The 14,782-nt window shown below is 63.7% G+C and overlaps 1 protein-coding gene across 1 annotated transcript in view; it reads right to left on the bottom strand.

Moving 5' to 3' along the window:
• The window catches only part of VSTM2L (V-set and transmembrane domain containing 2 like), a 5,071-nt gene extending 452 nt beyond the window's left edge, over positions 1-4,619 (bottom strand). The window contains exons 1-2 of the mRNA XM_010569736.1: positions 4,455-4,619; positions 3,130-3,180 (exon numbers count right to left, since the gene is read on the bottom strand). Coding sequence (XP_010568038.1) covers positions 3,130-3,180; positions 4,455-4,598 — 195 coding nt within the window. The 5' untranslated portion in view covers positions 4,599-4,619. The remainder of the gene's footprint in view (positions 1-3,129; positions 3,181-4,454) is intronic.
• Between the last annotated feature and the right edge of the window lie 10,163 nt (positions 4,620-14,782).

The raw sequence follows: 14,782 nt of genomic DNA, 5'->3' as shown, positions 1-14,782 counted from the left end.
GGCGGTCGGCACGGGGGGACCCCGGCCCCGGCCCCGGCCCGCGGGACGACGGAGTCCCTGGCGTGCGCCCGGCCGCGCGGGGCTCGGAGATCGATGCGGAACCATGCCGGCTAATTAGCTTTTCTACCAAATTGATTCGCTCTCAGTATTTATCACCCAATGAAATTTAAGACTTATTCACTAGCCAGAGCTGCGGCTGCTGTTGGGCTGGGTCAATAAATCAGATTTATAACCCGCCCCGAGGCCCCTGGCTCTGTTCCCTATAATCACACTGGATGGCAAAGGCCATTTTTCTACTTGCCGCTGCATTTGTTAGCTGAAGATTTTATGGTGTTTAGAAATGGGGCTGGGAGCCGCGACTAAAGAGATACAAACTCCCGGCCCAAAAGGCAAAGGAGGCAGCACCGAAACGTGGGCGGCAGCGTGGGGACCGGGGCCCCTCACCGGCCCCTCCGACGGGCTGAGCTGCTGCAGCCGTGAGGGCAGCCAGCGCCAGCACACGCATGCACACGCACACGCATGCACATACCAGCACGCGCGAGCACACGCGAGCAGCTGCCCCGCGCCCCGTGGGCTGCTGAGAGGCGGCCAGTGCCGCACGTCAGGGCTGGGGCTGGGGCTGCTCAGAGCCCACCTGCAGCCGTGAGCACCCATCCTGCAGCGCTGGGGATGGGGGGCCGGGGGGGCCGATCCCACCGCAGGGCCGTTTCTCCAAGGCAGGCTCCGAGCTGCTCCCGAAACAGGGCAGGGGGTGGCGGGGGCTGCGGGGCGGGAGGGAGGCGAGCTGCCGGCCCCGGTGTGAGCGTGCCAGGGCGCCGAGGCCGTCACGGGAAAGGAGCTTCAAAAAACCCCCTTTGTGTCAGAAGAGCAAGGAATCACTTACCGAAATTAATGGCTGGGAAATTTAGAGCTAATAAAAGAAAACCCCGGGTTGCTGGTGCCGCTGGTGGCCGTGGAGCCGCTGCCCAGCAGGTCACCGAGCCTCAACCCACAGCTCGGTTATGAGTGGGAGGGATAATTTTATGACCGGTCGTAACGCTCACGGCTTTGCAGGCTCGGGCAGGGCAGTGACGGCCCGTGCTGCCCCGCGGGAACAGGGGGAGAGACCCCCGCACGGGCCGGGCCGGGCCGGACAGACCCCCGCAGGTTGCCCAGCCCCAGCTCAGCCCTGCAACGCGCTGCTGCTCAACAGCCAAACAGCGAGTTTAAAGAATTGAAGGGGGGAAAAAATAAATCCAGACCCATTGTGTTTGCTACCACATGGCAAAGGGAGGCGGCAATTTTCCTCTCCGCAGCCCCGCAAAGCACGGTGGCTCCAGGCAGAGCCGGTACCGGCGCCTCCAGCACCAAGTGTGTTTTGGCGGATAAAAAATGGCCAAGGGGGTGCCTGACGCGGTGGTTTCTGCATATGATTTACATCGTCTCGCATTGTTTGACGCTGCCGTTTGTTCTCAGTCAATTGCCTCTGTGGCTGTAACATACATTTTATCACAACCGCTCGTGGTGGTGTCTTGCCCGTGTTCATTTATCTCCTCCATTCTGTAAACACTTAATAATCAAGGACATTTAAAATAACAAAAAACAAGGTTTAAAACTCAAGCCTCTCCCTGCTGGCTTGATCTGGAGGAAACGGCAGAAGCATCGCACCGCGAGCGCTTCAAAATAAATCCTGGTTACACATGCACATGCATCGATTACATTCCGGCGTGCAATTAACTGCCTAATTATGCTGAAAAATGCAACGGCCGAGCTGAGGGGGAGCACTGGCCCCGGGATGGCTCCGCAGCTCAGGCCCCCGCCTCGGCCTCTCCTGCCACCCCGGCTGGGCTCCGTGTGGCTGCACTGGCTGTGCCGCAGGACCTGCCTTCCCTTGGCTCTAACATGGCACCAGCTCCCAACCACATGTCCCTGCCCGGCACAGGATTTGGCCCCCAGTCGTCATCAGGCACTGGGACCCCGACATCCTCACCGGGGGGAGCAAAGCGCTGCGCCCTAGGAGCAGGGATGGGGGGGATGGAGGGGACCAGCAGCCCTCCCGAGCCGTGCAAGTGATGTTTTGCAAAGTTTCCTGCCGGGTCCTGCCGCCCGCGGTGGGCAGCATCGTCCCCAGGGGCTGGCAGCGCCCGGGCTCTGGCCGCTCTGACTGCAGCCCCAGCGCTTTGCTGGTCGTGGGGTGGCGAGCCGTGGCACCCCGGCAAGGGACAGATCCTGGAGGCACCCGCTGGGGTTTGGATGTAGATTGTGGGCGCATCGCGGTGCCCATTGTGGGAATGGTGGCCAAAGGGGCTGAAACCTCGGGGACCCACGGCATGAATAGATTAAAGGGGATATGGTCCCCGTGGGGGATTCGTTACCGGCAAGAGAATCTACAGGCGCTGCTCCCCACAGATGGGAGATGAGAGGCGATGCCCTCCGTTGTGAAGTTTTCTGGCATTTTACCCCTTGTAAATGACTCTTTGTCATTTCCTGGGGCTGAGAGCTGGGCAGAGGGACTGATCCACCCGGCCCTGAGGAGCCGTGGGCGCATGGCGAGCCCCGTCCCCCCTTGCTCACTCAGCGAGGGAAAAATGGAAGAGCCAGAAGAGGCTGCCAGGGCAGGGGTGATGGTGGGAAGCGCTTTCCGATAGTGCTCTGTTTCTGTGGCACCCCCAAACACGGAGTCCCCTGAGGCAGGGAGAGACAGCGGCGAGGGGGGACACGTGCCTGACAGTGGGAGGCCAAGAGCGTTTATTTTGTTTAATTGATTAGTGTCTCCTCATTCTGTTCACGTGAGCCTAAATGGCTTTGGGATGCTAATCCGGTGAGTAAATTAGATTATTTTCTCCTTAGCGTAAACGTGTCCCTCAGATGCCGACAGGAGCCGACGGGGCTCACAGTCCAGGCTGCTCCCAGCGTGGAACTGGGGCAGATCCAGCCCACCCTGCGGCACGGCAGCACCAGTGGGACCAGCGCACCCCCCTGCCTCCCAGGACACCTCGTCCGGGGCGCCTGGCCTTGGACAGAGACACAAACCCCAGGAGACCTCCCACCCTCCCCAGCTCCATGCAACACTGAGCACCGGCATCGCAGGGAAATGTTCCAGCCGAGCCCTCGACCGGAGCCCCTGCAAGAACCATTATCCAAACTCACGCTTATTTTTGTCGCGTCCTTCCCAGGCTCCTCCTGCAGTGATGCTTTCAGCTGCTGGGAAGAGCAGGGTGGGGAGGGAGACCAGAGAGGGAAGAGAAATTGTCAGCTCGGCTGGGAGGAGGCAGGAGCCCACCAGACCCCTGCTCACCCCCAGGATGGCTGCCCCGAGCGAGGAGGAAGAGGAGGGAGAAGGGAGAAGGGGGCTGCTCAGCCCCAGCAAACCCGGGGAACCCAGGGCAGATGGGAGCCACACGGGGCAGCCGGGAAGGGAACGGCAGCACCGGAGCACCACGGCAGCCGGAGGGGGGGACGGGGTGCTCGCCCGTGGGTCCCCGCTGCAGCTCGGCTCCATCAGCGGGTGCTCCCCGTGACCCAGGGCTGGGGACGGAGCCCCACTCGCTGCGGCATCACCGCTGCGGCAGTGACCCCTGTCCCTGGCAACCCCGGCCCCTTCACAGCCAGCACTGCCCCGATTACCATAAATATTCCCGAAGCAGCCAGCAAGCTGGGCAGCAGCCTGAATCCCCTTCGGCAGCCAGCGGCAGCGCCGGGGACCAGGCGTCCGGGCTCCCCGCTGCGCCACGCAGCCCGCTCCCCACACCGGGCGTCCCCAGCACCCCTCGCCCTGCCACCCCTCACCCCCGCAGCCCCCTCGGCCCCCCGGCAGTGCTCCCGAGCGGCAGCACTTCCCCGATGCTTCTCTCAATTTATGGTAATACCAGTAGCAGCTCTGCCAAAGACACAATAATAAAGGCTCATTAAAATACCTAAAGCTGCCTTCCCATTATTTGGCCCTTATCTCTGTGTGAACAGAAAGAGAAATAAAGAGACAGCTGTTTGCTGAGACCGATACACACGGAAATGGGGAAAACGAGGGAGGGCTGGGGGGGCGGAGGACGCGGGGACGGATGCAAGGGGACCAGTTTGCGATGAGATGGGAGAAGGCACAAGCACAAAGACAAAGCCTCTGCCTGGGATCAGTCCCAGGGGATGGGCCACATGGCCTCTCAGCTAATTGGGAAGGGCGGCCAGGACAGCCCAGCCTCGCCAGCCCCAGAGCATCCTCGGTGCAGCCAGATGCCGGGCACCCCACGCGTGGTCCCGCGCCGTGGGACCCCCAGGCTCCTCTCTGCCCATGAGCGTGGAGCGGAGGGGAGCGAGACCCTGCTGTTTGCAGGTCCGGTCAGCGCTGGGGATGCTGCTGAAGGACAGGACACCCCCCCCCGAACCCCAACAGCTGCTGCAAGCAAAACCCCCTGAGCGAGTGCAGGGAAGGGCTCTGCCTGTCGATGCTGCTGCCGGAGCGGGAGGACGAGGGGCATTACCTGGTTGGAAGCCCACGTCTGTTTGTCCGTCCAGTCCTTGTGGTTGCGGACGTACCACCACTGTATCTCAAGGGAGTAGGAGGGGGAGCCGCTGCCTCGGAAGGAGCACGCCATCTCCACGTCCTCGCCCGCCTGGGCCGTCATGTCGTGGGGCGTCTCGGTGAAGAGGGCTGCAGGAGACAGAGCGAGGGCTGCGGGCGCCTGCGGGGACGCGCCGCCATCCCGGCGAGGGATGATGCCACCGGCCACGCGAGCGGGGTCACCAGGAGTGCCCGGACCCTTCCCCGGCCAAACAGACCCGGCACCCTCAGCAGAGGGGACAGGTCCCTGCCGCACAGGTGGACCCCCCCCGCCCCATCCCCGGCTGCCCCTCGCCCACCCCACTGCCCCTCCCCGGCACCGGCAGAGCTGCCTGGTCCCCCCCAGCCCCTGGCACTTTGCAAAGAGCAGCGGGAGGAAAGGGAGGGAGCAGGAGCCTCTGGGCCCCCCTGCTGCCATACCACCCCCCGGACCTCTGCCCCAGAGTGTGCACGGGACCCTACGCACCTCCGAGGTGTAATAAATAAATAAAGCACAATTGCATCTCTGCTTAGATCAGAGCATAAACGAAAAACAAATCCTTGTTTAATGCGGCCCCCAAACAGTCTCCCACATGCCATATGGTTTGCTTTCCTTGCTCAAAACAAATATTGTTCGGAGATGTAATTAGAATTCTTTTCATCTCCTCTGGAGAGATTATTGTTCCTCTGTAAAGATGGTCCCCGCGTGCAGGTCACCAGCAAATGTTATTGTCACAATCTGCGGCGGCTTCGCCCGGCACGGCACGGCACAGGGACAGGGGCTGAGCCCCCAGCGCTGGCACGGCCGGGCCCGGGGCTGCCAGCCTCCCCGCGCTCCCCTGGCCACCGTTTCGGCCACAGAGGCAGGCAGGGGCTGCAGGCAGGGGCAGGGGCTGTGGGGGTCACCTGCCCTGTCCCCACCGCCCGAGAGGCATCGCTTTGGGGCCAGCAGCGGCACTGGGATGAACTGGTTCAGCTGGACTCTCCTCCAGCATGGGGCCAGCCATCCATCCCTGCCCATCCCTGCCTCGCCATCAGCTGCGGCACGTGGTGCTCAGCCCGGGTGGGTCCCGCCGTATCTGCACCGGGTGCCCTGTGCCCTCCCGTCTTCACCAGTCACCTCGTGCCGCCGGCGCTGCCGGCTCACAGTCACCGCGCAGGTCCCTCCGGTGCCACCGGAGCCCGCTGGGACATGCACCCTGTCGGGAGCGGCGTGCAGCTCCCTGGGGCTTCTCGCCAAGCCCTGATCCCCTCTGAAAATGAATTATTATCAGCCCAGACAGAAAAGTTAATACCTTTAATATCTCCCCGTCCCTCCGGACGCATGGAAATCCCATATACTTATCGCTTTCCTTTAATCCATCTTAGCAGGGGAACTGAGGGAAATACCCAACAGAAGGGTTTAACAAGCCCGGTTCTCCCGGTGGGATTCCCAGCGCGGCTCCTGCACCCCTGTTCACCCGGGACCCCGGCGCCAGCAGCCGCACGGGCTCTGTGCCGGAGGGAATCCCGGGCTGGGGAACAGCTCTGGTGGTCAAGGGTTGCAGGAAGAGCAGGAGGGTCCGGCGCTGCCTGGTGCCGGATGCTCCTCGGCAAAGGGCTCATCCGTGCTCCTGCTGCGGTGATGCTGGGGCCGTTACGTCCAGCCATTAACCAACACTCGCCCACCTGTTCCCCAGCCGTGGCCCGGGATCAGGCTTTTGCTCCGCAGGATTCCTGATGGCAGGAGCGATGGCTGAAGCCAGAGGGTCCCGGCAGAGACTGCACCAGCCCCCCGGGACCCTGCAGCCCGGCTGGGCATGCGGAGCAGAGGCAGGGACGATGACCTGAGGGCTCCAGCCGTGTCCAAATTACTCTGAACACAATTAAAATCTGCTCCCACAGACGGGAATTTGGCAGATGAGCGGAGAAAAGGCTTGATTGAATCAAGCACCTTCTTTCTTTCAGATTTTAATTGGGAAGCTTATGTATTAATTAACCCCAGGGCTTGGCCGCCTCAAAGTGCATCCAAAGGAGGGCAGGTCCCGCTGATGGATCTGCCGGCCCCGCGGCAGCCCCTGCCCCAGCAGCCCCCTCCCACAGCATCCCTGGGGACCGCAGAGCCCACTGCTGTCTGCAGGGCCCCGACCCCCTCCCCATGGCCAGCCTTTCCCCGCTTCCCCAGCGCAGCAGTTGTGAGTGACAAGCTGGAAGCTCCTAACAGACAGTCCATAAACCAACCCATGAAAGAGGGATCGACGGACGGACAATAAGGTCTGACAGCAGGAGGGAAGGTGAGGCCAGTCCCTCCCTCCCGCCCTCCACATCCCAGCCCTTCGTCCCCCTCTTCTGCCTCACTGCCGGCCCCATCCATCCCAGCTTCCTACCCCATGGTCCCTCTGCGGGGAGGGGGCTCCAGGACCCCAATGCCAAGAGATGCAACGCAGCTGGTGCCCGCAGGGCACTGGGCTGTGCTGGCTCTCCCGGTCACAGTGGTCACCCTGGGACACCCCAGACAGGGGGGGCAGCCAGGCCACCGCCGGCACAGTCCCCAGCCCCAGGATCACGGCAGGACAGTCCCAGGTGGCACCACGAGAGCGGAATGTGGCTGATGGCCCAGGAGAGGTGCCAGGAGGGCGGGCTGAGCCCCACACCGGCCAGAAACACCGGAGGGGGACGGCGGCTCCCGGGGGACAGCGAAGCCCTTTTGCCACGAGAGCCGCCCGGGAGAGCCGCGGCTGGGCCATCGGGGACGGGATGTCTTGGTGAGGTGAGGAGGAGGAGGCAGAGGCATCTCCGGGCTCGGTGTCTGCAGGAACAAGTGACCAGTGTCATCAAGTCACCCCTTTGCTGGGGGCAGACCGCTCTTGGTCTACCCGGTCCGCGCTCACTTGCGCAGCCTTTGCACAGGACGGGATGGGTGGTCGGTACCGGGTGGGCCGTGGAGCCAGCCCCCATGTGGGAATCTGAGAGCTCAAGTGTTTGCAGAGCTGCTGAACTCCAGCACGAGCGTTTAACTGTGCTTTTCCAGGGTGTGCTAAAAACCACCCTCACACTGACCTGACACGCGGCTCCTTGGCCGGCTCAGCCCCGCGCAGGCTGCAGCCGGAGCCCCGGCACAGCCACGTCTGCCGGGCACCCTCCGTCCCGCGCACCGGTCGGTGACTGGGCATCCGAGCCAGACCGACCCCCCCGCCCCATGCAGCAGCAGACGCCGAAGCAAAGGGCAGGAGTGCCAGACCCGCAGCTGCTGGCAATGGTAACACAAAGAATTGCTTTAATTGGGGCTGTGGCGTCTGGAAGTGACGGGCAGTTTGGGGACCCGCCGGAGGTCGGTCGGAAGGGGCTGTGGCAGTAGGGTGGAAGGGCACTCTGGGTCCGCAGAGCCCCCTCGACCCCCAGCCCCCTGCCACCGTGGGGCCACCGGGACGGGCCACCTTTGGGGAGGGACAGAGGGGCAGAGAAGATCCTGGCTCCCCCCGGGCAGCCCCCAGCCACGAGCAGCCCCACGGCAGGGCACGGACCCTGCACAGGGGCGGCCGAGCTGCCCGGATCCCGCTCCCGCCAACACCGCTGGCGGGGACAGGGGAGAGCCGAGGTGCCAGAGCTGACCAGCGCCCCGGCCCCCTGCCCACCCCGGGCCCCTCCGTACCCAGCACCATCCTTCTCCCCGCCGCTGACATTGGTGCCGCGTCCTCGCAGGGGAAGGGAGGGGGCCGGCGACGGGCTGGCTGCTCCGCGTGCTTTATGGCCTGCTACCTGTCATAAACTGAGCAAATCAGGATCAATAAATCTTCCAGGAAACAAAAATCAGGGGAAATAAAATGAACTCAATGGGGAAACACAGATAAACGGAATTGAAAACGCCTGCTGGGACAGCTTGGTGCTCTCATAAACCAGAGATATACAGGCTGCCACGCTCCTTCCCCACGGCGGGCAGGATTCATTACTGCGGCCCCCGCTCGGCATGGGCAGGAGGGCTGCCGGCAGCAAGCGGGCAGTGGGGAAAGGGTGGCTCCCACCCACCCGTGCCAGGGGCAAGGCCAGGTCGTGCATCGCCCCGGGTACCTGGAAATGACCCGCCAGACCCCTGCCCCGTCCCCCTGCCCCGTCCCCCCTGCTGTCCCTGCCCTGTGGAGCACACGAGGCCACGCAGCCCCGGCGAGCCTGGCCAGGACCCTGCCCGCTGCCCGCAGTTTTGGTGGAGCCCTGCAAGGAGCCGTGCTGGCTTTCCCGGACCCCCCCAAGGCACCAGCCGCCGGCTGCTGGGACAGCCATGGCTTAAACAGGGATGTGGGCATGCCCTCGGGTTAGTGTTCATGTAAACATATATTGGAGGACGATTAAATACATACTGAATGTTTGCAAATGCGCGTTAGTCACCGAGTTACCACTCGCGCTTGCTCCATGAGTTATTTACCCCACCGAACCATTACAGCACTGGTCAATCAGATGTTTCTTTCTCTGCCTAAACGAGCAGGAGACCCTCGCAGCCAGGCTGGAGGGGCGGCAGGCGGCGGTGGCGGGGGGCTAGCTCCGTCCTGTGCTGGGCAGGGACAGGGGCTGGGGGCTTCCCGGCCTCCCCCAGCCCTAGGGGAGGAGGATGCCCCCGGGCAGGCGGGTGCAGGACCGTGCCGCCTCTGCCGCCCCTCATCCCTCCCTCCGGCTGCCGCTGTTATGCCGTGGGCTGCGATCAAGTGTGGCTTATTCTTCCCTTCACAAAGCTCCCAGTCATAATTCATGGTTTATTATGGTTCGGTGAGTCAAGACACTTAGAGGACTAATTGCTGGCTCAGCCTCACACTCCTGTCATCCGCTCCCTCGGCGGCCCCCTCCCCACGCCCCGGCAGCAGGAGCGTGCCATGAGACACGGCGGGAAGGGAACTGGCCCTGGATATGGCCACTGCAGCCCTGGGTCCGCGCTGGGGCGAGGGGCACCCCAAGCCCGGCCGAAGGCATGCCCCCGGCAGCTCCGCTGGAGCCTGGCCCCAAGCGCCATCAGCAGCCGCATCCCGCCAACCGCTCGGCCCCCCAGGCTGCGTCCAGGCGAGCCGGTCCCCACCAGCACCCAGACCTGCCGAGGGTACCGGCAGGTCGGTGCGGCCATCACCACCCACCCACCCTGGGGGCTGCACCGCTCTCACACCAGCTTCCCACCACCGGCAGCTCCCAGCACAGATGCCACCGGGGCCCCCCCGCCACCACGGGGCAAAATGAGGCAGAAGAAAGCAGGCGGCACTGCCAGGAGAGCCGAGCTGCTCCCTCCCTGCCGGCTGCAGAGCATGTGTATGGAGATCCCCCAGAGAGAACCTTGCAGAGGTGCCGAGACAGCCGTCCCCTCCCTGTGCCCCCCAGCCCCGCTGTCTCCATGCTCTCCAGCTCGGCACCAGGGCTGTCGGCAATGCTCAGCCCTCCCCGGGGATGGCTGCCGAGGGCCTGCTCCTGCTCCTGCCCTCTGGCGAGTCCGCACAAACCCTGCCCTGCATCCCCGGCATGGGGCTGGCTCCCGACCCGATGGGTTTGTGCCGCCCCGCGCGCCTGCACCGCTGCAGGAAAAGCAAACGTGTCTGACAGCGACTGCAGCCGACGGCGCCTTCCCCTCCCCAGGTACCCGCGTTCCCCCGGCTGACGGAGGGGGACAGTGACTGCAGAGGCACCGATGTCCAGCCGGCAGCAAAGGCGCTTGAGATGCATCCCGGCACGTGCACCGGTCAGTAACCGCGGGAGGGACGGATCCTCCTTGGTGCCACGGGACCCCTTCACCCCTCGGCACAGGCTGCCTGTGCAGGAGTCTCCCCGGGAGATCAGAAGGCACAGGAGGCATCCCCCGGGTGGACCTGGGAGCAGAAGCCCGGGTACCGCTCCAGCGCGCCGGCTGTGCCGGCCCCACACTGTCCCCACAGGGGGGACACGAGGGTTGCTGGCGTGTGCTATGCAGGTTGGGCTGAAACCTCCCTCCTCTTCCCATCTGCCCGTTAACATCTGTGAATGCATCTCCTCCTGACAAGCCCGCGAGCAGGGATGCTGACCTCGGGTCACCAAAAACACATCATGGCCACAAAGCGGTACATAAACACAGCGGTGCGACGGACGGTGTCACTGGCGAGAGCAGGGCAGGCAGCTCCGACTCCGGCAGCTGTGCCAGGGCAAAGGGCTGCGGCAGTGAGCAGCCGGCGGGGACGGGATGAGGGATGGGGCTGGAGCCCGGGATGGATCCAGCCACAGACGCACTCGGGCAGCTCCCGGCCGTGCTGGCGGGTGCCGGCCTGGTGAGCACCCGCCCAGTGCCGAGCCACTCGCAGCCCGGCCCCGGCACCGCGGGAGCGCTGCTCTCCTCCGGCAATTTCCAAGAGAAGTGTCAGGCTGGAGTGCTGCGAGCGCTGGCCAGGGACGGGAGGGCTCCCGCTGGCACGCTGGGGACGGGAGTGCCATTTCTCTGCCCCTATTTACTGTCATATTAGCAGCAAATTTAGCTCAAATTTGCAGCATAAATTAAAAACAAAAAAAAATCCAGCTAATTCAGTGACTGTGATCAGGCCAGAGCCCACCTTGCCAGGGAGCTGGAATTAACCTTGAAACCTGCGAGTATTTCTAACAGTGAACCATTATGGCTGGGCTGTCCCCCAGCTCCTGCCCTCCCAGCAGCCTCCCCAATGCCCAGGTTTTACCGCTGTGGCAAAAGAGAAGCCAGCGGTGAGAATCCTCTCCCAGCCCAGCCCTGGCTACGAGGAGCTTTCCCCAGGCAAGGGGACTGGCTGCTCCCAGCTGGCTCCTGGGGAGTCGTGGCTCTCAGACAATTCCCTCCCGAAGGGAATGAGGAAGAGCAGTTATTTGATAGTATAAGTAGCAAAAACCCTAAAATGGCCTGTTACAACAGCTCCCGGTGGGACCCTCGGCAGCGCTGTGCAGCCGTCCTTCAGCCGCCACTCGCCTTGGTGCTGGTCTCTGCCAGGGGATGATTCCCAGCAGGCAGGAGATGATTCCCAGCAGGCAGGGCACCTGGCAGCAGGCAGGAACCAGGATGGGGCAGACAGAAGCTCCGTTCCACTGCAGATCAGCCCCCCCCGGTCTCACGGCCAGCACCCAAAACATGAGCCATCGACACTGGCAACTGCTGCGGAGAGGGCTGCCCACGCCATGCATGGTGCAGGTACCCATCCCGCAGAGCCGGCAGCACCCGGTGCTCACGGGCACAGCGCCCTCCTGCCCGGCGCTGCCCGGCCCACGGCCGGTGGGCTCATCCCAGTACAGCTCGGCACAAAGCACACGGCGCAAGGCATCAACGCATCCGGCGCAGTCAATCCCAGCCGACGGCCCTGGTGCCCGGCCGCACGCCCACCACAGCCGGAGCGGCAGGGAGGGGGCAGCCAGGCGGGAGGCAAAACTGCAGCCAGGGGAACCGGCCACGGAGAAGAGGAGCCCGGACAGAGCCAGAGCCATCGGCAGACGGGGCAGGGAAGGGCTGTCTGTCCCGAGGCGCACGAGTCTTTCTCGCACCGTGAACCAAAATCCCAGAGGAGCTGCAAAGGAGGGAGCACCCAGCCGGGTCCCTGCCCGGCCCTGGCCCCTGGAGCGGCACCTGCCGAAGCGGGAAGCAAAGCGGAGCCTCCGGCTCCTCGGCCCGCTCCGGGTCCCCGCTCCCCGGCACCACCACGCTGCCCACGGCTCCCGGACCGTGCGCAGCCGCACCGGCTGTTTGTTTGATTTGCTGCCTCGCTCACAGGGAACGTTATGATTAAAATTAGCTGTCACTGTCCTAACGTAATAATTCCCAGTGTCTGGCCCATCGTCTGTCAGCTTCTTCAAGGGAAAAGAAAGCACAGACATTTGATGAGGAGAGGTGTCAGAAGTAATTGCGTTGAATGACTGCACGAACAGCAGCAGGAAAAACACATCGGGTGGAGAATTCCCATCAGGAAGCGTGAAAAAATCCGGCAGAATGCAAAGTGTTTATGAAAGTAATTGATAGAATAATCATCAGGGTGTGTAAGAAAGGAGAAGGGCAGCACCCCGGGGAGCCGGGGCACCGGTCCCTCCAGCCTTCAGCCCTTCAACAGCAGCTTTATTGACGGTGAGACACTAACGCTTGCAAACGATGCAAGGAAGGAGCCAGGCTTGTCTTCCTCGGGAATGTGAGCTGCTCACCGAACGGCTCTCCCTGCCCTGCTCCTGCTCCTGCTCCTGCTCCGGAGCCGGCAGGCTGGGAAGGCGGCTGGAGCTTCCCAGCTAGCGCCGGTTTGAAAGGCGATGGCACCAGCCCAGCGTGCACAGGCTGTCTGCAATGGGGGGCATGAATAATTGAAGGCGCCAGCCTGAGGAAAGCAGAGAGAGGGGGGAGAGGCAGCACTGTGGGTAGGGGAGGGATGGTGGGGAGGGATCCTGCGGCTCAGGCGCTCTCCTGGGGGCAGCAGGGCAGATGGAGCCGATCCTCGCTCTGGCTTCGCTCCATCCTCGCTCCAGCCTCGCCCCATCCTAGCTCCATCCTCGCTTGAGGCAGAGCCTTTGCTGTGGGGGCAGGGAAAGGACTTTCTTTGGCTGAGATGTTCGCCCTCCCCGAGCAGCCCTGGCTGCCGTACGAGCGGAGGCACGTTGCTCACGCCCGAGGGCAGCAGGCTGGGGGAGCCGCCTGCACCCCAAGAGGTGGGCACGGCCACCCGCCGCCGCCTGCGGAGCCCACGCTGCTCCCGTGCAATTCCCTCGCTGCACCCGCTGTGGATAAGTTAAAGGTAACAGCCAACGCGCTCCTGGGCTGTGCCGGACCCTCGCGGTGCAGCAGAGGCTCCTCCAGGCCGCCTGCACCGGGCAGAGATGGCGGCGAGCCCCGGACGCTGCCTGCTGTGGGCAGAGCCTGGCAGGACCTGCCCGTCCCCACTGGCCACGGCCAAATCCATCCCGTCGGCCCCGGCCCCCCTCCCGCTCCGTGCCGCCGACCCGGCGGGCTCTCACGGTGCGGAGGAAAAGCCGTACCAGCGAGTAATGAAATGATCAATCTCTGATCTGCTAAACAGCAATTTATACAGGTTTTCAGCACACACAGTTTTTATCAAATTGGTATTCACCTACTGAACACAAATGGCTTATTATACATGACCCACTTATTCACTGCTTTTCAGTATCGTTAATAAAGGTTTCTGTTGTGATTAAGTGAGTTGCTGCAGAACTGCTCGTGGTAGCAAGCTGTAATGTGGCTCCGAAGTGCACTCACCCTCCCGGAATATTTCTTCTCCTTCACTCCCTGCTCCCTCACAGCGACCATTTCACTATTTATTTGCCTATTGCTGAATTTCTTGAGGGGAGCAGCAGCGGCTAATGGAGGCTCTTCGCCCACATCTCCTTCCGGCACGCCAGGCTGGCAGGTCCGGAAACCCTCCTGCCTTTATCCCCCCAACGCAAAGGCGGATCATCCCTTCCCTGTGCAGGCAGGTACCCACCGGCCCACGCACCGCATCGCTGCAGGACACCGCACGTCTCCCCGGCCCCGGCATGGCCCCGAGGCTTCCCGTGCCTGGAGGCTCCTCGGGGCAGAGAGCAGCTCCCCTCCGCACGCCGGGAGCTCCGTAGCCGTGCAAGGGGGACGGCTGGGATTTGGGCAGCCAGCACGCACCCGGCCATCACTCCTCGGGCTCCGATTTAGACCTGCCCGTGTCACCCCGCAAAGAGCAAGGAGGGTCTCGGTGGTGTCCTCCGGGGGGGCTCCATCTCCCGTCACCTTCCCCATGCTAGGACAGACTTTTTTGAAGGGGGTTGGAGAAAGAGGTTCCCCTTTCCCCACCGCTGGCTGGACCCCGGCCGGGCTTGGCAGCACCGCCAACCCGCCGACCTGCCGCGCACCAGAGCCGGCGGAGGAGCCGCCACGGCAGGCGAGGAATGGGAGACAGGAGGGGAGCTTCGCTGCACCCGCTGGGAGAGTCGCTCCCACTGCCAGCGGTGCGTGGCAGCGCACAACGATGCACGGCAGCGTGCGCAGGGATGCACGCTTACGTGGCGGTGTGCACGGAAACGCACACTTGCACGGGGATGCACACTTACACGGAAGCGCGCCCAGGGATGCACGCTTGCACGGGCGCGTGGGGGGATGCACACTTGCACGGGGACGCACGCTTACACGGCGGTGCGCACGGGGACGCGCACGGAGATGCGCACTTGCACGGTGGCGGGGGGGGTGTGTGTGCACGGGGACGCACCGTGCAAAGCCTCCCCGGGCTCGGCAGCCCAGCGGCGGAGGCAGAGGCCGCCCCCCCCGGGCCCCAGGGACGGGAGCGGCGGAGCCCAGCCCCGGCTCGGCCGGGC

The sequence above is a fragment of the Haliaeetus leucocephalus genome, unplaced genomic scaffold, assembly GCF_000737465.1.
Source record: "Haliaeetus leucocephalus isolate CR32 unplaced genomic scaffold, Haliaeetus_leucocephalus-4.0 Scaffold273, whole genome shotgun sequence".
Classification (NCBI taxonomy): domain Eukaryota; kingdom Metazoa; phylum Chordata; class Aves; order Accipitriformes; family Accipitridae; genus Haliaeetus; species Haliaeetus leucocephalus.
The sequence above is the reverse complement of the archived record's forward strand: the minus strand, read 5'-3'. Positions and strand labels throughout refer to the sequence as shown.